This window comes from Plutella xylostella, chromosome 24 (genome assembly GCF_932276165.1).
Source record: "Plutella xylostella chromosome 24, ilPluXylo3.1, whole genome shotgun sequence".
Taxonomy (NCBI): domain Eukaryota; kingdom Metazoa; phylum Arthropoda; class Insecta; order Lepidoptera; family Plutellidae; genus Plutella; species Plutella xylostella.
The window spans coordinates 5,450,002-5,472,532 of record NC_064004.1 but is presented as its reverse complement, the minus strand read 5'-3'; the positions used below and the strand labels follow the sequence as shown (position 1 = coordinate 5,472,532).

The window sequence follows — 22,531 nt, the reverse complement described above, 5'->3', positions numbered from 1 at the left end:
AAATTATAGTTATTTTTGTTCTCTAAATTTTCTATAGATTCAAACTTATAGGCACCTCAAGCAACGCAATTTTTGTGATCAAAACTGCGCCGAATATGCCTTTGTTAAACAAAAACAATGTATTTTTTAAAGGCGAAACCTACCGTCTAAAATATATTATGCTGAAACGATTGACATCAAAATCAAAAAGAAATGTTGATATTTACTTGGTGAATAACGATTTCCCCTGAAATTTTATCAAGAAAAGTACCTTTGTTTGTCACGAGCTACATGTATGTGCTATAGCACCTGACCCCCGGGGCATGAGTGCACAAACGATAGCAAATGTTTTCCTAAATACTAATTTCTCGAAGTTCCCTCTTAAGCCTTAGGAGGTCATTCTAAACAACTTTTGTTGTGTGAGTATTGAAAATATCCGAAAAAAATCATCATCCGCATCCGCCTTGCAGCTTCCTTAGTCCATGTTGCTATACTGCCTAGTTTAATAGTCTGACAAAAATTAGATTGATTACCATAAAAGTAGAAATTGAATTCGAAATAGAAATTCAAACAGAACTTTTTTTTTTGTATGGCTCTCACCTGTCAGACAAGGTTGTTACTTAGTTGTGTTTTATGAACATTGATTAAACATGTAGTACAAAATAGAATAAAGTTTTGATCTGCTAAATTAGTAAAAAAATAGATTATTGATTAATAGATGCCGCGCGGAGGCAGCGTATGCGATCTCACTGACGCTGAGGTATAAAATAATAAGCGAATTGAGAACCTCTTCCTTTTTTCCAAGTCAATTAATGAGCGCGTCTGCACCATCAAAATGACGTTTTTATCACAAACTTCTAAAAGTCTTTAAACTAAATTTGTTTTGAATGGTGGGATGAGTCACCCTCTTTTGCATCAACCTGTATATATACGAGCTGAGTCGGGATCTAGCTAATCTTTTAGGTCCACTTGCGCAGACCTGGGTTAGCGAATTAACTCGGAGATATTTGACATAAGGAGGGTTAGATTATTAATTTGTCTGGCATCGCTGAAATATGAGCGCTAACCTTGGGATAAACTCTTAAATATTTAACCCCCCAATATTGGAGGGTTAAGACGCTAACCCGGCTTACGTCAAAAGAAAAGGTTTTTATCAATATTCTTGTATTCGTTGGAAATGTTTGATTATGATGATTAACTCATCATTCTTATATTTTTCCACTATCTAGCAAAGTAGCAAATGGTCCCACTTGTGAAATTAAGAGCACGATGGGGTGGTTAGTTACATACATATGCTCACGACTATGACTGTAATGTAGTTACTCAGAGGTGACTCACCCACTTTTCGCTGTACATTTTTGTACTCACGTGATAGGTCGCGAGCCGTATCGCCGTTTTTGAAAGAGTACAATGCACTTTAGGGTACACATCTAGATCACGATGTTTTTTTCACCGTAAGAGCTATGGTACCTATACATTTTTGGAGATATTGCGTAGAGTAGGTAGAAAATAATACTCAGAGTGGACAGAATAATAATAATTTATTTACAGAAAATAAGCCTACTTATACGCGCGGTGCTAACTTAAATACTCGTGGCGTTGGGAATGCACGGGGACTCGTTCCTTTTCTGCGCTGTCGGAGGCTCTCCTCTCCGAGCTGCCGCGGTGACGGTGGTGGTCGCTGCTGCTGCTTGCTTGAGCTTGCTGAACTGTTATTTTCGGAACTCCCTCTTTGTTTCTAGAAACAGCTCTTTTCAGGGCTATCTTTGCTGTTATCTAAAGCACAACTTGCAACCGCGATGTGTTCAATAAAATCAATACTTGCTGTTGTTATTGGTTGAGTATTGCTTGCTGGTACGGTTAGATTGAAGAGAGCTGCTTATGATAAGGTTCTTGAACGTTTTGTGGTAAGTAGAATGTGTGGTACTAAGTTGCCACACATTGTACTTAAATTCCAAAGAACTCATTGGTATGTCTGCGCTAGGATCCAAACACGCATCTTTTGTGTGAGAAGCGAGCGCGACTGAGCTACCACCGCTTCTTTTCAATTTTTTATAATTTTCGTAATGTACAAGGAAATCACAAATATGACACTTTGTAAACAAAATACAAATTACTGACAGATTGCGAAAATGGAAATAGAGAGGGATAGTTTTATCCAAAGACGTGAGGTGAGATAGAAGACAATGTTTTTTTACGGCAATAGAAACTTGGTCCCTTTCAGCCTGGAACGGGTCATAGATTCACAGAGTACAAAAAGAAACGTCAGGTTAGCTAACTCAGGGTTATTTTCCATTGGCGCAATCAAATGTCCGGGTTAAAATTTTACAAAGTTAACCCTGAGTTAGTTACCTCTGAGTTTATATTTTCAACCCTGTCTTCCACGCAAGTGGGCCTTAGAATTCCTACTATTTTTTCCAACTGTCATATTTTATTAAATCACGTAGATTTAAAAAACTTTATTGTATAAGTAATTATTATAGTATAATAGTAAGGCTGCAAGGTGCATCCAACTGGGTTGGGCTGCATTCGGGAAACTTCGTCACATATTCTCCTCGGCCATTCCTCAGAGCCTGAAGACAAAAGTCTTCAACCAGTGCGTCCTACCAGTGATGACGTATGGTGCAGAGACGTGGACACTGACGGTAGGACTGGTCCACCGATTTAAAGTCGCTCAGCGTGCTATGGAGAGAGCTATGCTTGGGGTTTCTCTGATGGATCGTATCAGAAATGAGGTTATCCGTCAGAGGACTAAGGTTACCGACATAGCTGTCAAAATATGCAAGCTGAAGTGGCAGTGGGCTGGTCATATCTGCCGAAGAACCGATAACCGTTGGGGTAGACGAGTTCTCGAGTGGAGACCACGAACAGGCAAATGCAGCGTGGGACGCCCTCCTGCCCGCTGGACTGACGACCTTAGGCGGGTGGCGGGTAGTGGTTGGATGAGGAAGGCCGAGGACCGAGTGTTGTGGCGCTCCTTGGGAGAGGCCTATGTCCAGCAGTGGATGATTATTGGCTGATGATGAATAGTAAGGATCAGTCAAAAATTCCAAAACTAAACGAGATTTTATTTTATGACTTATGTATTTTACGTAAAAAAGAAGTATTACTAGTAAAGGAAAGTACTAACAATTTTGCTAGAAAAAGGTCATTTTTTCCCTGACTTTCCAGGTGGCCCATCAATTTCACTGACTTTCCCTGACCACCTAGAGCTTCCCTGACTTTTCCCTGACTTTCCCTGACTTTCCAGATAGTGGACACCCTGGTAAGTTTTTATAATTTAGTATGCTAAAATACGAAACATTATAAAAATATTATCATTCTTTTTTTTATTTCATCAAAAGTGAACACCCTTGATTTGGGACAGATCTGTCACACGGCGCACTGGAGCAAGCTCTTGTCACGCACACACACAGGGGTATAATCGTGACAGTTCTGACATTGCGAAAAAGAGACGCTTAGCTACATTAAGCGTAAGAAAGAAACGTTAAGCTGTAAATGTTTTTTGTCCTTTTTGCTGTGGCGCCTGTTTACGTCAGTTCTCTGTGCCAAACAATGAAACAAATGAAAAATCTGTGCCAAACAAAGGCTGACAGTTACAACAAAATTTTCTAAATGCTATTTATTTTTGATTTGCTAGTGATTTGTGGGTGTTTATTAAGTTTATTAGACTATTATCATCACTTAACGAGTGTGTGACATGGGTGGGTGGATTTTGTTCGGTTGTACAGAGCATATTGAACGAAAACACGATGGAATGATGGATGAGATATATTTTCACATGTAAGTAGATACTATCAAGTTTAACAAGCTTACATTCATCATAGTACTATCTATTGGCTCGATTTTAATATAAAACGATACTAATTTTAATACTGTAAGGTCTTTTAGTATCAGTTTTAAGTAAAAATTACGAGGTACCATATCATAACAAATCACATGGTGTTGCAAGTTATTGAAAATTTATTTTACCCACAAATATTATAGTATGCAAAGAAAATACTAGAAATTGTAACGGACTCGGGTTGGGTTTACAAATGGGGCGCACGAATTCGGTTTTTGTGAAGATTGTATTTTGTAGAAGTCATTCTCCTCTTTCAAATGAGGTGCCTCTCATTGTGAGGAAACGTTCGTTTCTTTTTTTTCTTCCATGTGTGATTTCTTCTGTATAATATAAAGTTTATTGTATTGATACGAAATACGTGTTTCCTTTAAAAAAACCCCATCACATATTTGGCCCACGATTATAATGCTCATGCTCATCCATTTATCTCTTTCATAGGTTTCCGACAGAAAAAAAAATATCAAGAAAATGGATAGACATTACCGGTCGCACAAATTGGGAACCAAGGAAACATACAAAAATTGTGTTCGGCACATTTTGAAGAGGATTGTTTCGATTGGACGAAGACAATGAATTATACAATCCACTCAGTTTGTGTATATTAAATAATTATATTGAAATCAAATAAGTATGAGTAAAGTTTTTTTTCTTATATCGTCGGTTGACAGGAAAAACTCACTAAGGCTGATTTTTCAATATTCAGATAAATGTTATCTGGGTAATACAAACATTGAGAAACATTGAGACGCAACAGCATCAAAATTATTTCCCAGCAAAACTTTTGTCTAGCTATTGAAAAATTAGCCTTTAGTGTCTTTTTCCTATCAACCGACGATATACTCAAGTTTTGTTTTTGTTATTATGATAAGTTAAATTTCCCCATATTTAAGTTTTATTTTTTTGTCGGCAACATCTATGGTTTGAGTGAGAAAGAGAATAGTGCACACGGCGATTGCGAATCTATTTGTAGTTGATCTGAGCGCACACATGCAGAAAATGGAGTCTTTTGAAATGAAGCAAATTCTAATCAGTTTTCAAAATCCAAATTATGAATCTATTTCCTCTAGAGTTTATATTTTATTGATATCAGTTGATAGCTGTATAATCTCTTCGAGTAATAAATATAAAAAAACCTCAATTGAAACTAAAATTATATTGAAATAGAGGTATTTTTCTGTGACCTATAGAAATCAAATAAAACAATTATAACCAATAAAATTCATTGTAACACGTTCATTAGCTATCTGACAATAAATTACAATCGATACATTATTGAGTACCAAACAATAAAACCCAAATATTCATGTAAATGTGATTCCCGCGCGGGCGCTCTCTACTGTCAAAAAGCGCTGGCAGACGGCAGTTACATGTGTGCGCGGCTGCTCGGCATAGGAAAGGTTAAACACGGAAGAAACCAACAGTTATGTAGAAGTAAATACTCGGTAGTATACCTGTTGAAGGCGTGTATCTCGAGCGCGGCGGCGAGGTCGTCGCGGTACTTCTGCAGGTCGCCGGCCAGCGCGCGCCACTTGCCGAGGAACGCGTCTCGCCGCGCCGCCACCGACGCCGCCTGCTGCGACGGGCCCTGCTGCAGCAGCTTGTCCGCCAGCTGGCACAGCGTGGTGACGCGCGTGTCGTCCACCTGCAGGTCCGAGTCCAGGTCGTCCAGCTTGCGCAGCAACGCGCTGCAGTGCTCGTAGTCGCGGCCCAGCTCGTGCGCGCCCACCTTACAACATACACAAGGTTATTAATAAATCACAGAATATACAAAATTCTTGCAACTCCAAACATCGTTGCAATCCCGGAACTTTCACAAAGGTTTTTATAAAAATGAGCTTACCATCATTTCCTTGTCTCTAATCCAGGCTTCGATCTTGTCCAGATTCTGGTTAAACTCGAGGATGTCCTGAGCTTCTTCCAGACCACGACCTGGCACAACAAGTATCGCATTAATTCGTGATCAGAAAGCTAACGCTATTAGTGTAGCGTAACTTACATATAATAATATAAACACATTTAGCCCATGCATCCACAACAATCGGACTGCTTTCCTGTTGGATGGCAACACAGTCCGTTTGGAAGTTTGTTGCAATAACCGAGATAAGCACTCTGTTGATCCTAGAATAGTTAATCACGTTTCTGAAGTACACGAGAGAGAGAAGCTTGTACCTTTCTCCTGCGTGGCTTGCAGCAGGCGGTCCCAGTCGGCGGAGAGCGCGGCCAGCTGGCGGCGCGGGCCGGGCTGCCCCAGCTCCTCGCACAGCGCGCGCAGCTCGCGCAGCGACGCCTCGTTGGCCGCCACCTCCGCGCAGAACGCCTGGTGCTTCTGCAGCTTCTTGATCTTGTGCTCCAGGCTCGTCACTTCTCCTGTTGGTCAAGGGGGCATTTTAGTTACAAAGAATATGTTTTGACTTGGTGCACGAAATGATACCCCTGAAGCGACCTATCACCTATACCTTATAATTATATTCACCACGGTGATACACGCTAGTCTAGCTCTAGTGTTTGTCACGGACACAATAAGAAGAAGAATCTTCTGCCAGTCAATCCCATCAAGGGTCTCTTAAAGCAGCACCTAAACATCTATATCCTCTATGTCGGTTCAACACATATTCATGTTCCTGTGTATTGTGTGCGTATAGTTACCGGCGGTGGTGTCGGACTGCAGCGTGGTGAGCTTGCCGTGCACCCAGGCGCGCGCGTCCGCCACGTCGCGCGCGAACTGCGCCGCCGCCAGCGCCTTCTGCAGCGCCGCGCCTCGCTCCGCCGATGCAGCGTGGATCTGTAGAATGAACATCATATAAAATTTACTGAATAAACATATCGAAATTAATGTTATTATACTATTTATTTATATATTTATACAAATGTGTGCGTTTTGGCAAGATATTTTTTTTTCTCTAACAAAAGTTAAAGTGTTGAGTTAGTTACCTTCTTCCTGCGCGCGTTGATGGCCTGCAGCTCGTCGGCGATGCGCTGGCTCTCCACGTGGTTCTGCTGCAGCAGCTTGTCCCCGTGCGTGTTCAGCGTCGACAGCTTCTCGTCCTGTAACACACAACGCAGCTGTAGCATCATCATAGCCCGTATACCGAGTCATTTTGACAGTTGGATATGAGCCTCGCAATATTGAAAGTAAACATAAGAAGTAGACTAGTAGTAATTCTACTCTGCCTATCTTACTTGTCTACATACCTGTGTTACTAGTAGCTTTTCAAAGGCTTCATGCTTCTTCAGCAGATTCTGCACTTCTTCAACGCTCAATGTCGGTGATATTTCAGTGCCTGCAAATATTCATAAGATTTTAATTTATACTCAGAATAATATATTAATCCTATTTCGAGTGCTGTCTAAGCCATCCGTCTTTTTAACCCCTGACGCAAAAAGAGGGGATATTATATGATCACTCTTTTTTCAGTTCTCAAGCTGTTCCCCTCTTGTGCAGGAGGGTACCTCAGCAGTAGCGGGTGTACTCACTGAGCGCGGCGTCCTGCGCGGCGCACAGGTCGCGCAGCTGCGCGCAGTCGCGCAGGAAGCAGTGCAGGTCGATGAGCTGGTCCAGCGCCACCTGGCGCGCCGCCCACGCCGCGTGCAGCCGCGCGCGCTCCGCCAGCAGCGCCTCCGACTTCTCCTCCACCTCCTGCACCAAATTAACAAACAAATCGTAGATAAAGTCAAGTAAATACGCCTGAGGTGCTGGTGCATTTACAGAATGTTCATTATGATTGCAGAATGCACAATGCTTTATCCCTGCTGGTTGCCTACCTGAGCCGCGGGGTGTCCCGCTTGCACCATCTCGTCAGCCATTTGCAGAGCTTGGCGGAAGCTGTCGTCGCGGGCTTCAATCTGGAAGGGAAAAAAATACATAATGTTCTGTCGTATACATCGTAGGTAAGCTTACAAATCTTTAAAAATCTAGAGTTTTATTATACGAGACGGATATAGACCAAGATGTACTAGGAGCATAGGGAGTTTATTCCAGGCGATACGCTTCAGCTGAGGCGCTTATAGATAGTTAGAGCCACATGGGTAATAAGTATTATAAATGTATAATTTACCTCAGCCTTGACAGCATCGTGGTCTGCTCGCAGAGCCTGCGCTGTGGCGGCGTCACGCACGCGCGCCTCGCCCGCCATGCCGCCGCGCAGCGACGTCGACCAGGACGTCAGGTCACGCACCTGAGGACATCAACATTGTGACTGCTTATCATAGCCGCCGACAGTACAACACGAATGCAACAGTCCATGACACAAACCAAAATGTATTTGCTTTGTGGTTCATGAACAGTCAATTGACCTATAAAAACAAATTTTGGCGCACAATAAAACTTACGTACAAATCACGGCGAAACAATTATTTGACCAAAAATGATTTTTTTTAAATATTTTAAAATCTTTGATTGCAGTTTTCATTGATTTCAAAAATAACAGAATGTTTCCTTCGATTAAAATTGTCTACATTACTAAGAGTACTTCCCCTTAAGGTATTACAAAATTGTACCCTGTATAGTGTGTGTAGTGACAATAGACAGTGGCACAGACCTGCGTGACGAACTGGTGCAGCTGCTGCGCGCGGCGCTCGTCCTCCTGGCGCGTGGCGGCCGCCGCCTGCAGCGCCTCCCACGCCTCCGCCAGCGCCTGCAATAAACAACAACACCATATACTACAGGATACTGTACTACAATCACTGCTAGCTGTAACTAAGTAAAGGATGAATATAATTTAAATGTGATTGTAGAAATGAAATTTACCTTTTGTTGCATTTTAATTTGTTCTACATTTCCTCCGGGGTACAGTTTGATGAGACGCGTACCTTCTTCTTGTAGCACCTGAAATCAAGTTATTCGTTAATTGCGACATCGACGCCCTTCGAATACTCTCATTTTACATAAATTTATGACAACCCTTGACTTTCAGAAAACATAGACCTAACGGACGTGGCCGTGGCCTTGTTTTACCTAACGGACTGACTGGATATTTCGGTAATGGGGCGTCCCGTCCTGAGAGGGTCCATTAAGGCATTCACGCTCTAAATGCTTTTCATAACTAAATCACTGCGTTTATGTTGTGACAATTTTGGTAATAATTGTTGATCCTCCTGTACCTGTAGCTGTGCGTCGACGGCGCGCAGGTCGTGGCGCGGCGAGGGCGCGGAGAGCGGCGCGGAGGCGAGGCGGCGCGGCGGGCGCGGTGCATGTACTTACCTGTAGCTGTGCGTCGACGGCGCGCAGGTCGTGGCGCGGCGAGGGCGCGGAGGCGAGCGCGGCGCGGCGGGCGCGGTGCATGTAGTTACCTGTAGCTGTGCATCGACGGCGCGCAGGTCGTGGCGCGGCGAGGGCGCGGAGAGCGGCGCGGAGGCGAGGCGGCGCGGCGGGCGCGGTGCATGTACTTACCTGTAGCTGTGCGTCGACGGCGCGCAGGTCGTGGCGCGGCGGGGGCGCGGAGGCGAGCGCGGCGCGGCGGGCGCGGTGCATGTACTTACCTGTAGCTGTGCGTCGACGGCGCGCAGGTCGTGGCGCGGCGAGGGCGCGGAGGCGAGCGCGGCGCGGCGGGCGCGGTGCATGTAGTTACCTGTAGCTGTGCGTCGATGGCAAATGCTGGCTGACTTCTTGGAGAAGGAGGGCCTCTATATGATGAACTCCTTCTACAAGAAGAAGCCACAAAGGAAGTGGACGTGGATTAGCCCCGATGGGAAGACTAAAAACGAGATCGACTTCATATTGACGGATAAGAAGCACATATTCAATGATGTCTCAGTGATCAGTAGGGTTAAGACCGGCAGCGATCACCGACTCGTAAGAGGCACTTTGAATATAAACTGCAAAATAGAACGCTCCCGTCTAATGAAGTCCACGCTCCGTCCTACTCCTGCTCAAATCCAGGATCCCGAAAGCTTTCAGTCTGAGCTTTGCGACCGCCTGATATGTTTAGAGAATTGCGTTACAGTTGACGATTTAAACAATAGGTTTGTGGAAACTGTCCGAGAGGTAGGATCGAAATATTTTTCGTCCCGAACCAACCGAGGACCTCAAAAACTCTCAGATGGGACTCTGAGTCTCATAAGAGAACGGAGAGAAATGAGGTTGCAGTCTTCAGTTGATATGGTCGAATACAGACGTCTAAACAGACAGATCGCCAAAGCAAGACGTTGCGATATGAGACGCTACAATTGCAAGCGCATTCAAGACGCAATAGAGCAAAACAAGGGCTCCAAAGTCTTTGCTAGAGATCGATCTGTTCGGCAGACTCTGTTGACCCAACTGAAGACCGACACTGGCAACACCGTTTCATCAGTGCCCGAAATTCTGGGAGAAATTGAGAGATTCTACGGACAGTTATACACCACAACACAAAACCCTATTACCAGCGGTGCTCACGACAGCCGAGCGCCACTCACCCGACACTATACCGAAGATATTCCGGACGTCAGTCTAGACGAGATTAGTATAGCTCTCAAACAGCTAAAAAACAACAAAGCTCCGGGAGATGATGGAATAACGACAGAACTTCTGAAAGCCGGCGGTAGACCGATTTTAATAGCACTTCGGAGGCTGTTTAATTCCGTCATACTCGAAGGCACAAGCCCGGAGGCATGGAGCAGAAGTGTAGTGACTTTGTTCTTCAAGAAAGGCAACAAAGCCCTATTGAAGAATTATAGACCCATTGCACTTCTGAGCCATGTGTACAAGCTGTTTTCGAGAGTTATTACGAATCGTCTCGAGCAAAGACTCGACGACTTCCAGCCACCCGAACAAGCCGGGTTCCGAAAAGGCTATAGTACCATAGATCACATACACACGCTTCGGCAGGTTATACAGAAGACCGAGGAGTATAATCTACCTTTATGTCTAGCGTTTGTGGACTATGAGAAAGCCTTTGATTCTATTGAGCTCTGGGCGATGCTTCAATCCCTTCAGCGGTGCCATATAGACTATCGCTATATCGAGGTGTTGAGATGTATGTACAATGCTGCCACAATGTCAGTTCGATTACACGAACATAGCACAAAACCGATCCAGTTGCAAAGGGGCGTGAGACAGGGAGATGTTATTTCTCCGAAACTGTTCACCTGTGCACTGGAAGATGTTTTTAAGCTTGTAGAGTGGAAAAGACTGGGCATTAACGTCAATGGCGAATATATCTCTCATCTACGATTTGCTGATGACATAGTTATTATGGCGGAAACGCTGGAGGAGTTGGGCGAAATGCTCACAGACCTCAATGATGCCTCTAAACAAGTTGGGCTGAAAATGAACATGGACAAGACAAAGGTCATGTCGAACGAACATGTTTCATCATCGCCCGTAACTGTAGGAGGTGTCACCATCGAAGTTGTTGATCAGTATCCCTACCTAGGACAAGTGATCCGATTAGGTAAATCCAACTTCGATAAAGAGGTAGCTCGTAGAATCCAACTCGGATGGGCAGCGTTCGGGAAATTACGACACATCTTCACTGAAAACATACCTCAGTGTCTGAAAACAAAAGTTTTCAATCAGTGCGTGTTGCCAGTGATGACTTACGGAGCCGAGACGTGGTGCTTCACCAAAGGGCTTATCCACAAGCTCAGAGTTGCTCAGCGTGCTATGGAAAGGGCTATGTTAGGCGTGTCCCTGCGAGATAGGATTCGTAATGAAGAAATCCGCAGGAGAACTAAAGTTACCGACATAGCCAAAAGGATTAGCACACTGAAATGGCAATGGGCTGGCCACGTAGCCCGCAGAGCCGACGACCGCTGGAGTAGAAAGGTTCTGGAGTGGAGACCCCGTGTCGGCAAACGGCGTGTCGGTCGCCCCCCAACCCGTTGGTCTGATGATCTGCGGAAGGTAGCGGGAAGCCGCTGGATGCAGATGGCGGGTGACCGTTTGGGGTGGCGATCGTTAGGAGAGGCCTATGTCCAACAGTGGACTACGGAAGGCTGAGAGAGAGAGAGAGAGAGTGCGTCGACGGCGCGCAGGTCGTGGCGCGGCGGGGGCGCGGAGGCGAGCGCGGCGCGGCGGGCGCGGTGCATGTACTTACCTGTAGCTGTGCGTCGACGGCGCGCAGGTCGTGGCGCGGCGAGGGCGCGGAGGCGAGCGCGGCGCGGCGGGCGCGGTGCATGTAGTTACCTGTAGCTGTGCGTCGACGGCGCGCAGGTCGTGGCGCGGCGAGGGCGCGGAGAGCGGCGCGGAGGCGAGCGCGGCGCGGCGGTCGGCGGCGCGCGCCAGCAGCTCGCCCACGTCGCGGTGGAAGCGGTGGATCTCGCCGGCCGCGTGCAGCCGCGACGCGCGCGACCCGATCTGCTCCACCAGCCGCTGCCACGCCTCACTGTACAGGGGAAAGTGGGTTAGGATACAGACGTCGTAATCATCAATGCTGAACACCCCACATATTTTCGAACGAGGACCACGAAACTCAGTCCACGTCATTTCCCGGTAATATGGGCTGAGAGCCGGCGGGGCGTTCCCCGAGTAATTCCTTCGGGCTTGAAGTCGCGACACTGTGTGACGTTTTATATGGATTCCGACCTGGCGTCGCATCGCCGTCACGTCACTGCCACCGTCCCTCTCGCTCAGACCAGACTGGCTCATAGAAGATAGTCAGTAAAGTGTTTAAGTAGTGTATTATACACTTGCACCTCAGCTACCTCTACTCTCTTCCATCCAAAGGTTGTCTGGTAAAGATTGCTATAAGCAATAAGGCCACCTTTTTGTACTGTTTTTATTTTTAAGTTTTTATTTTGTATGTTGTTCTATTTTGGTGCAAATAAAGAGTATTGTATTGTATTGTAAAGCAGCGACGTACCCCAGCGCCTCCTGGCGGCGCTCGATGTCGGCGATGTAGGGCGACTCGGAGGCGAGCAGCTTCTTGGCGAGCTCCTCGCACTGGTTGAACCGCTCCGCGCCGGACTCCACGCGCAGGCGCAGCTCCTCAAACTTCGAGCGGAGCAGCTAAACAAAAGAAAAGAAAATTAGAAACTTCAATGCATTACCTAGAGTCTTAAACTATGCAGTATGTATGAAAAACTGGCTCAACTATGCGAACTAACTTAGTTTATCCGGCTGTGGACGTTCGGCTTTATGCTAGTAGAAAAGATCAATGTGAAGTATATGTGCCACAGTCATACTGCGTAACTACAAACAATACTCTTACCAATAGGTGTTCGTAGTCCTGTCCGTAGTCCTCGCTGGAGGCGGCGGCGTACTGCTCCTGGATCCACTCCTCCAGCTCCGCGCTCTCCGCCAGGTACTCGTGTCTGCAAAATAAATACACCTAAGTAAGCACAGTGTCGTAAAATACATAATTCATATTTATAGGACGGAATATCATGAAAACAATGTGACAATGAATGTGTGGAGATCATTTCGCTAAAAAGAAAAGAGCAATGTTTACATCAGTATAAACTAGTATTGCATTTAGTATCCATAAAAATAAAGACCTTCCATTTCTTGAGGTATATCACAATATCTTTAGAATATAGCAGAATTAAAATTTAAGAGGGAAGTATACCACTTGCTCGTCCATTAAAAAAAAAGAGAAAACGTTTTACTACCTCTAAATATTATCCAATCTCTATGATTTTTTAGTATGTTATTGACACAAGGAATTACTAGGTTTATAGTGTGAGATATGTATATTGTAGGTAGGTGTCAATTCTCTGTTTACCTACAATAAATCAGTTACGTTGTTGATTCGGTCTTTCATTGAAGCTGTCCCGTGTTAGCTACCTAAAAATATATAGAAATCTTACTGGCGACGAAGAAAACGGTTTTAAAGTTAGTGCGTGTACATCTATTAAGTGTTAACGTAATAAATTTGTGTTTTTCAAGGTTCTACCTTTTTTGGCCCAAGATTTATTTGCCTAATCTCGTATTGCATAGTAACGTTTGGTCAAAGTCTCGTTTCGCCGAAAATCGTATGGCATAAATCTCGATTAGTAAAAAGTTATTTCGCATTATCTTGTTTAGCCTAATAATGGTATGGCCAAATCTTGAATAGCCTAATAATAGGTTTATACAAAGTAATAATATTTGTTTGGCTTTAACTTTGACGGAGCGTCTCTCTATAGCGCAAATTGGTGCCTTGTATTGTTTCCGCTGTTTGGAAAACGCTCCGCTCCGCTTCGCTGCGCTCCGCTTTGGTTTTGATGAACATGTGCACCTAACACGCTCCTCCTCGCTTTGCTCGTCGTCGCACCTATCTTTAGGTTTCGATCTCATGGGGTTTGTAATAATTATTGTATGTGTATTATAAATGTATGTTGTATTGCTCGTTAACTTTCGATTTTTTAATCATTCAATATCGTGATTTTCGGGATGTATGAGAAAAAATACCACAATTTGTACATTTATTACATACTTAATATATTATTTATTAAGATAACATTAGGAGAAACAAGATTATACATAGGTATAGACGAACATAAATTTGAGCAAACGAAACTTAGGTGTTTAAAGATTGTGCCTAAAGAGTTTTAGACGAAACGAGCCTTATGCCACATAATTCCTGGCAAAGTGATGGTTCGGCCAAAAAAGTTTAGACCATACGAGTTATGCGAAATGAGTTTTGGTCAATAAAGATTATGCGAGATGAGGGGAACCGGTTTTTCAACCATGCCTATCGGTAAAATAGAACCTTTTGACCTAACAAGTAAAAAGTGGTCGGCGTACGTAAGGCGTGTCGAACAATTTATTACGCTTAACGAAATTAAAACTGAGCTAAAAGTGGCAACTTTAGTGACGGTTGTGGGAACTGCAACATATGAGTTAATGTGCGACTTATGTGCTCCTAAGACACCTGAGGAGAAATCATTTAAGGAATTAATTGATATTGTGGGCAGCCATCTTGAACCACAGCGGTCGGATATAGCCGAGCGGCACATGTTCCGACACCGACGACAACGTAACGGCGAATCGTTGAGCGATTATCTGCAGGCCTTGAAACATCTAGCCAGCACCTGCAATTTCAAGGACACGCTCGAAGAAAATTTGCGAGATCAGTTCGTGTCGGGGCTAGCCAGTGACGTCATGCGATCACAGCTGTTCGCAGTCACGGAACTATCTTACAAAAGAGCTATCGAGCTAGCCTTCGCTTTGGAGGCAGCGGAGCGGCATGCGGTGGCGAGCGGCTCGGGCTGCACAGCGGCGGCGGCTGGTCAGGCTGGAGGCGCGGGTGGCGCGGCGGCGGCGGCCGGCGAGCCGCTGCACCGCGTGGCGGAGCGCGGAGGCAGCAGCGGCGGCGGCGGAGGCTCGGGCGGCGGCGCCCCCGGGGCCGGCTCGGCCCGGGGCAGGCGCATGGCTGTGGGGCCCTCGCGCCCGTGTTGGCGTTGTGGCCGGGAACATCGTCCGGAGATGTGCCGGTTCAAGAATTATTCATGTGACGCGTGTGGCCAAAAAGGTCACGTTAAAGTGATGTGCAAAAATAGTGGCCGACAGGCGGGCAATAATAGTGATCGTTTTGCGCAACAAAGGGCGCATTATTACGTCGATAGTGATGACGAGTCGAACGATTTTTATAATCTAACTGTGAACGGCAAGAACGATGAACCGTACCAGGTGCCTTTGATTATTAATGAGCACAATATAACTTTTGAATTGGACACTGGCAGTAAGTTATCAACAATTAATTATGATTGTTATATGAAGTACTTTTCGAACTTAGCATTACATCATATACAGCTTAGTTTACGTTCATACACTGGAACACTAATCAAACCATGTGGATATATTTTTGTCAATGTCAGGCTAGGGGAGAACACAGCTGATAATTTAAAACTATACGTTATAAAAAATGGGGGTCCACCTTTGCTTGGTAGATCTTGGCTGACAAGTTTGAATGTTGAATGTGTCGAAATTAAAAATTTGTTGCTACACATTAATGAGACCACTTCTGAGGCAACAATTGTCGAAGAATTATCTAAGGAATTCCCATCTGTGTTCTCGCCGGGATTAGGCACTTGTACTAAAAAAATGACATTGCGATTAAAAGATGACATTCCAGTGTTTGTAAAGGCTCGCACGCTACCACTGGCATTGAGGCAGCCAGTGGAACGTGAACTTAATAGATTGGTGGCAAACGGTACAATTTACAAAGTTGACCATTCTGATTATGGCACACCCATTGTGCCGGTAATTAAGAAAAATGGCGAAATTAGGATTTGTGGTGACTATAAGGTTACTATTAATAAGAAATTAATGCGCGATCCTTACCCTTTGCCACGAATAGAGGAGTTATTTGCTGCTTTGAGCGGTGGTGAGAAATATTCTAAGATCGATCTCACAAACGCCTACCAACAGAAATTTTTGGAGGAAAGCTCCCAAGCTTGCACGGCTATAACCACGCACGTAGGTACGTTTGTCTATCGACGTACACCATACGGATTAACATGTGTGCCGGAGAAATTCCAAAAGTTTATGGAGGAGACGTTGAGAGGGTTGCGCGGGGTCGCGGTGTTCATGGACGACGTGGCGGTCACCGGGCGCGACACGGCCGAGCATGTTGCTAATCTCAAGGCATTGTTACGCAGATTAAGTGAGGTCGGGCTTAGAATAAAATTAGAGAAATGTCAATTTATGCGGGATTCCATCTCGTATGTCGGTTTTATTATTGATAAACACGGATTGCATCCGGATCCTGAGAAGGTTAAGGCCATTGTTAATGCACCAGCACCAACTGACGTATCACAGTTAAGATCATTTCTCGGACTTATTAACTACTATGCCAAATTTATCGCTGGCCTCAGTACATTGTTATGTCCATTACATAACTTACTAAAGAAGAATACCCCTTGGAAATGGACGGAGGCATGTCAAAAGGCGTTTACTGACGCAAAATGTGCATTGACTAGTGAGTCGTTGCTGGTGCACTACTCTCCCGAGCTTCCCCTCGTGTTGTCTGTAGACAGCAGCTCGTACGGCATCGGCAGCGTGCTGGCGCACCGCTACCCGGGCGGCGACGAGCGACCTATCTGTTTTTCATCTCGCACACTTAATTCGGCTGAGCGCGGGTACAGTCAGCTCGATAAGGAAGCGTTGGCAATATTTACTGGAGTAATTAAAAACCACCAGTATCTATTTGGCCGACACTTCACTATCAAAACTGACCATAAGCCGCTCACTTTTATTTTTGGGCCAAAGTTAGGACTTCCACAAACAGTTGCAAGTCGATTACAAAGGTATGCAGTACGGCTAGCAGCATATGATTTCGATATCGAGTATGTGAAGTCAGCTAGTAACAGTAATGCCGATGCATTGTCGCGACTGCCGCTGCCGACGCCGCGCGAGACTGCCGAGATCGAAAATATTATGCAATTAAATTCGAACGCTGTCACCTACATTAACTTTGTAGAAGAATCCTTCCCAATCAGTGCAAATGAAGTTGCGTTAGCTACGGAGAGAGATAAGATTCTTAAAAAGGTTGTGAGTTACGTAATTAACGGCTGGCCCTGTAATGTTGAATCCGACGATTTTAGATCGTATTTTAATAGAAGGGATTTGTTAACAGTAGACCGTGGTTGTATAATTTATAATCATCGAGTGGTTATACCGGAGGAGTTAAAAAAACAAGTCTTGAGAGAATTACATGAAGGTCACCTTGGCATTGTGAAAATGAAAAATTTGGCCCGAAATTATGTTTTCTGGCCTAGTATCGACTCTGATATTGAACAGCTGTGCAGAAATTGCGGCGCGTGTTTGCAGCAACGCGATGCACCTGCACATGTCCCCCTGCAGCCCTGGGTGTTCCCCACCCGACCTTGGCAGCGACTCCACATTGATTTTGCTCAATTTGGTGGTAAGTATTATCTGGTCACAGTGGACGCTCATAGTAAGTGGATCGAGGTACAAAAGATGGAGGGGACCAACGCACAGTCAGTGGTGAACAAACTGCGCGAGCTGTTCGCTCGGTTCGGGCTGCCGACGCAGCTGGTAAGTGAAAGAAAGAAAGAAAGAAAGAAAGAAAATTTATTTATTTCTTACACACACAGAAACAACACATACATTTAGAAGAAAAGGTTAAAAATTAAACAAAAAAAATAAGTTATTAAAAGCATGTATGTTGCTTCTCGGTGCTGAAATGGGTTCTAGTTCAGCTTGATGCTATGGCAGGTATGCTAAACCACACCATAGCGCTGGTTTTCAACGGTGACGGCGGTCCTCCGTTTACGTCACAGGATTTCGAACAATATTTAAGGTTAAACTTTATCAAACATACCGTCACCAGCCCCTACAGACCGGCTGGCAATGGAGCTGCGGAAAACGCAGTAAAGTCAGTTAAGAGAGCGATGAAAAAGGCCACGCTTGAAGGAGAGGATGTCGACGCAGCGGTAAGCAAATTTTTATTTCAATATAGAAACTGCGAGCAGGCTACCACTGGCGTACCTCCAGCCGTGTCCTTATTAGGAAGAAGGTTGCGTAGTAGGCTGGACGCGCCGCGGCCCACGACGGCGGAGGTGGTGTGCGTGGCGCAGGAGCGCGCCGTGGAGCGCGGCGGCGGCCTGGAGCGCCATCTGGAGGTGGGCGCGCGCGTGCTGGCGCGGGACTACCGGCCGCGCGCCTCGCGCTGGGCGCCCGGCGAGGTCATCGCCAGGCCCTCTCCGCGCACGTACCGACTGCGCCTCGGTGAAGGAGGTGAGTGCACGCGGCACATCGACCAACTGTTATTGGATAAGTCTTCCAACGAAAAAGATTCTCAGCCGGGGCGACCTCTGTCTCCTATGACCAGTATTGAAGAGGAGTTTGTTGATGCAATTGGGTCAGCCGATAATAACGAAACGGTACAGCAATTCCCCACTACCGATCAATCTTTAGGTCAAACTATTATGCGTCCAAAAAGAACTTGTATGTTTACTGGCAAATATGGAAAATAGACATTGTTGCCAGCGTTTTATTATTACTTTTAGATGATGTTGTCAGATACATTTATGTAAACCCTAAGTTGTAATTAATCTGTTATCTTTAACATAAAACTATACTATGCCTATACATATAATCTTATTTATACATTGGTACTTATCTAAGGTTAGTAATATAACTTCCGTTGTATGCCTAGTCAGTATGTTTATCTTGATAGGTATTAAATTGTAAACTGTTTGATTGCGGACTACTAAACTGTTTGATTATTTTTATATCCTGAACTTAATATAGCTATAACATAGTTCCTATGTATTTACGGTGGAGGTGTGAGATATGTATATTGTAGGTAGGTGTCAATTCTCTGTTTACCTACAATAAATCAGTTACGTTGTTGATTCGGTCTTTCATTGAAGCTGTCCCGTGTTAGCTACCTAAAAATATATAGAAATCTTACTTATAGCTTTTCCTTTTTTCTAAATTTTCTATTGATTCAAAATTATAGGCACCTCAAATAACATAATTTTTGTGATAAAAACTTTGTTGAATCAAACCGTTTGCTGAACAGTAACAAAGTATTTTTTTTAAAAAAAAAAGCAATATCTATAAACCTAGAATATACTATGAAGCGATTGACATCAAAATCAAAGAGATTGGTTGATATTTAGTTAGTGTAAAACGTTTTCTCCCAAAACCAGAATTTCATCAAGAAAAGTACCTATTGTCAGTCGCGAGCTGCAGTGCATCTCTATCGCACCCGTGCCAGGGGCATGAGAGTACAAGCGATAGCAAATGTTTTCCTAAATACCTATTTCGCTTGAATCGCGAGAGTATACTCTCTTCCTAAGGATTTTAAAATGTAGGTACAGTAATAAAGAAAAAAAATAAAGGCCCCTGTCTAGGGAGTTGTAATGTGAAAGAAGATATAGTAAAGTGGGCTACTGGCCTGCCTAGGGTACTGACCTGCAGACGCTGCCGACGAGCGCCTTGCGGCGCGCGGCGCACAGCTGCTGCAGCTCGTGCAGCGCGTGCGTGAGCGCGGCGTGGCGCTGCTCCAGGCGCGGCGCGGCGGCGGCGGCGGCCGCGCGGCCCATCTCCGCGATGATCGCCGCGTACGTATCCAGCTCCAGCTCCACCGCCTGCGAACCAACCCGGAAAAATGTGACCCCTCATCAATCAAATATTTCCTTTAATAAGATGATTGATGATACCCCATGCTTATTTTACAGGTCTCACAACGTGTCTGGGTCATGCCGCCTTGCCGCTACTATTGCATCGTTGTACTTAAAGCAAGACCCCATTGCTGTGGTGCGTGGGTGCGCTGCGTTGTTTATCATATATTTTTTATGTGGAAAACAAATGGAAAACAATGTTGCGCAACGACGAACAGCAGCAATGAAGCCTCGCCCTTATAGAGTGAGATTCTTGGCCAGCAGTGGACGATGGCATTACCTTGTGCTTGGTGAGGATCATGGTGGCGCGGTGCAGGTCCTGCCCCAGGTCGGTGCTGCGCAGCGCCTGCGCCTTGTCCGCCAGCCAGCCCTCCACCTCGCGCGCCTCGTGCTCGAACTGCGCCCCGCGCAGCGCGCGCTCCAGCTGCCCGTGCCGCGCCTCCGCCGCCGCACACGCCTCCGCGTACGTCGACTCCAGCGTCGCTGATAACTCCTTGATCTGAAGGGGAAGAGGTAGGTGCGATTAAAATAATGATTAAAGACACTTTGAACTTTTTTGACACCGGAAAAAAGCTGAAAGCGTCTGAAAGATTGCATCCACAATGAAGTATCCGATAGAGAAGTAAAGTCACCGACATAGCTCACCGAGTTAGTGTAAGCTTCTGTGGCAGTGGGCTGGTCACATCTGTCGAAGAACCGATAACCGATGGGGTAAACGTGTTCTGCTGTGAAGACCGCAACTAGAAAAACGTAGTGTGGGTCGCCTTCCGGCTAGATGGAGATGTAAAGGTTCTGATATATATAGATCGCATCCAGTCGCGTGCTTTGGGAGAGGCCTGCGTCCAGCAGCTAACTGCTATAGGCTGATAATGATAATGGATAAAAACTGAGCCTACATTATTATTGCAGTAAAAGTTACCTTATCGCTCTCGGGATGTTTCTCGTCCAGCAGTTCCTGTCCGCGCGCCAGCAGCTTGTCCCTGTTGGCTTGTCGCAGCGCGAGGTCGGCGCGCAGCTTGGCGTGGCGCTTGGCGGCGGCCTGCGCGGCGCCCAGCGACGCCGGCGGCTCCCCGCGCGACAGCGCCAGCCGCTCCGACAGCCAGCCCAGCTCCGCCTGCACCTCCGCCGCAAACTTGTGCAGTCTGGATGAGGATAGATAGTTTAGAAGAGGGTTTCTTCCCAAATAAAAATAACTGCAAAACAGACGATCCATTTAGCAGCTACGGCGAAGATTCGTCAGTCAGACAACTTGACACACGCATCCAGGGTGCTCAACAGGCGGAGTGCCACATCACTCTGTACTTGGCCTTCCTCATTCAAATCCCTTATAAACAATAATTATATAAAACTTCAAAATTCCATCATACTGTATATCTTAAAAAGGTGACTCACTGCAGCGAGGTGTCGAGCTGGCGGCGGCGCTCCAGCACCTTGGGCTTGAGGCCGGCGGCGGCGTCCAGCAGCGCGGCGGACTGCGCCTCGATGCCGGCCGAGTCGAAGTGCCCGCCCGACACCAGGTCGCGCCCCGCCGCCGCCACGCCGCCCGCCTTCTGCTCCCACGACACCAGCTCCTGCTCCAGCGTCTAAAGAGCAAACGAGGGACCAAGGATGAGTAATTAATTATTAAAAAGCAAGTACATTTGCTCCCCAGCGGAGATTGGGAATAAGTAAGTAAGTACATTATAATTTCAGCCTATTATATCCTGTCCATTCAACCGCCTTTCGTATTTGGCCCTCCCATATATGTAAATGATTTAGATGGTGGCGGAGACGGTTTGGCTTCTCGTCTCTATCACCGGCTGTCACACCGCAAGACGATCGCGCGCACGAAGCTGATTGACGACAAACAGGGTGTTGCAAAAGTGGTATAATAATCCGAAAGGGTGACCGCTTCAGGGGGTCATTCCTACCAACTTTTGATTATTAGCTTACTATAACCATTTCGTAACACCCTGTATAGAGTTGCAGTGGTTACCTGGTGCTTGTTGAGCAGGCGCTTGCAGCTGCGCAGGTCGGCGCCGGTCTCCTCGCTGGCCAGCGCGCGCTCCAGCTCCGCCAGCCGCGCCTTCGCGTCCTCTATCGACCTGCAGGCAAACATTATGTTCAATACTTACTCCGAGAGAATACCTACTGTTAATTAGGACCACATTGTTTTCAAAAGTACTTTGAGTAACGAGCTAAAACAAATGAAAAATCACAAGTAGTCAAGCCTGAGTAAGTGTTAATAACTGGGACATGGGTACATGGGCGTACAACGCATACGAGTCTAAACCCGCAAGATGCGTACAACATGACGTCACCAAAGTAGCTGTCACTTGCAAAGGCGCGTATCACACGATGGGAGCGACGGCGACGTAAACACCTTGTCCTATACATTTTGAATCCCATGCTATAAAATGATGGTCATGAAAACTTCTAAACTTGAAGTCACATTTTTCGAAGAAAAGCTGGAATGTTGACGTAAATGGTATAGATAGATACATATATAAATAATAATTACGAGACACAATGCTATTTATATACCTCTTATGCGCCCTCTGTGCGCGCGCCTGGCGCAGCTTGCTGCCCTTGTCGCGCGAGGCGGCGACGAGCGCGGCCCACGCGCCGCCCAGCGCCTGCAGCCGCGCCGCCACCGCCTCCGCGCGCGCCGCGTCCGACTTCTGCAGCGCTTGTCCAGCCTGGATGCAGCACAAACGTATTACTTATTTCTGT

General features: G+C 45.9%; 1 protein-coding gene across 1 annotated transcript in view; it reads right to left on the bottom strand.

Moving 5' to 3' along the window:
* The window catches only part of LOC105383365 (spectrin beta chain, non-erythrocytic 5), a 94,194-nt gene that overhangs the window by 33,480 nt on the left and 38,183 nt on the right, over positions 1–22,531 (bottom strand). The window contains exons 34-53 of the mRNA XM_048629868.1: positions 22,343–22,497; positions 21,795–21,903; positions 21,212–21,402; positions 20,739–20,961; positions 20,100–20,318; positions 19,611–19,786; positions 12,952–13,054; positions 12,604–12,749; positions 11,928–12,126; positions 8,571–8,648; positions 8,362–8,457; positions 7,879–7,998; positions 7,586–7,666; positions 7,298–7,460; positions 7,016–7,104; positions 6,755–6,868; positions 6,470–6,605; positions 5,993–6,190; positions 5,664–5,752; positions 5,275–5,549 (exon numbers count right to left, since the gene is read on the bottom strand). Coding sequence (XP_048485825.1) covers positions 5,275–5,549; positions 5,664–5,752; positions 5,993–6,190; positions 6,470–6,605; positions 6,755–6,868; positions 7,016–7,104; positions 7,298–7,460; positions 7,586–7,666; positions 7,879–7,998; positions 8,362–8,457; positions 8,571–8,648; positions 11,928–12,126; positions 12,604–12,749; positions 12,952–13,054; positions 19,611–19,786; positions 20,100–20,318; positions 20,739–20,961; positions 21,212–21,402; positions 21,795–21,903; positions 22,343–22,497 — 2,960 coding nt within the window. The remainder of the gene's footprint in view (positions 1–5,274; positions 5,550–5,663; positions 5,753–5,992; positions 6,191–6,469; positions 6,606–6,754; positions 6,869–7,015; positions 7,105–7,297; positions 7,461–7,585; positions 7,667–7,878; positions 7,999–8,361; positions 8,458–8,570; positions 8,649–11,927; positions 12,127–12,603; positions 12,750–12,951; positions 13,055–19,610; positions 19,787–20,099; positions 20,319–20,738; positions 20,962–21,211; positions 21,403–21,794; positions 21,904–22,342; positions 22,498–22,531) is intronic.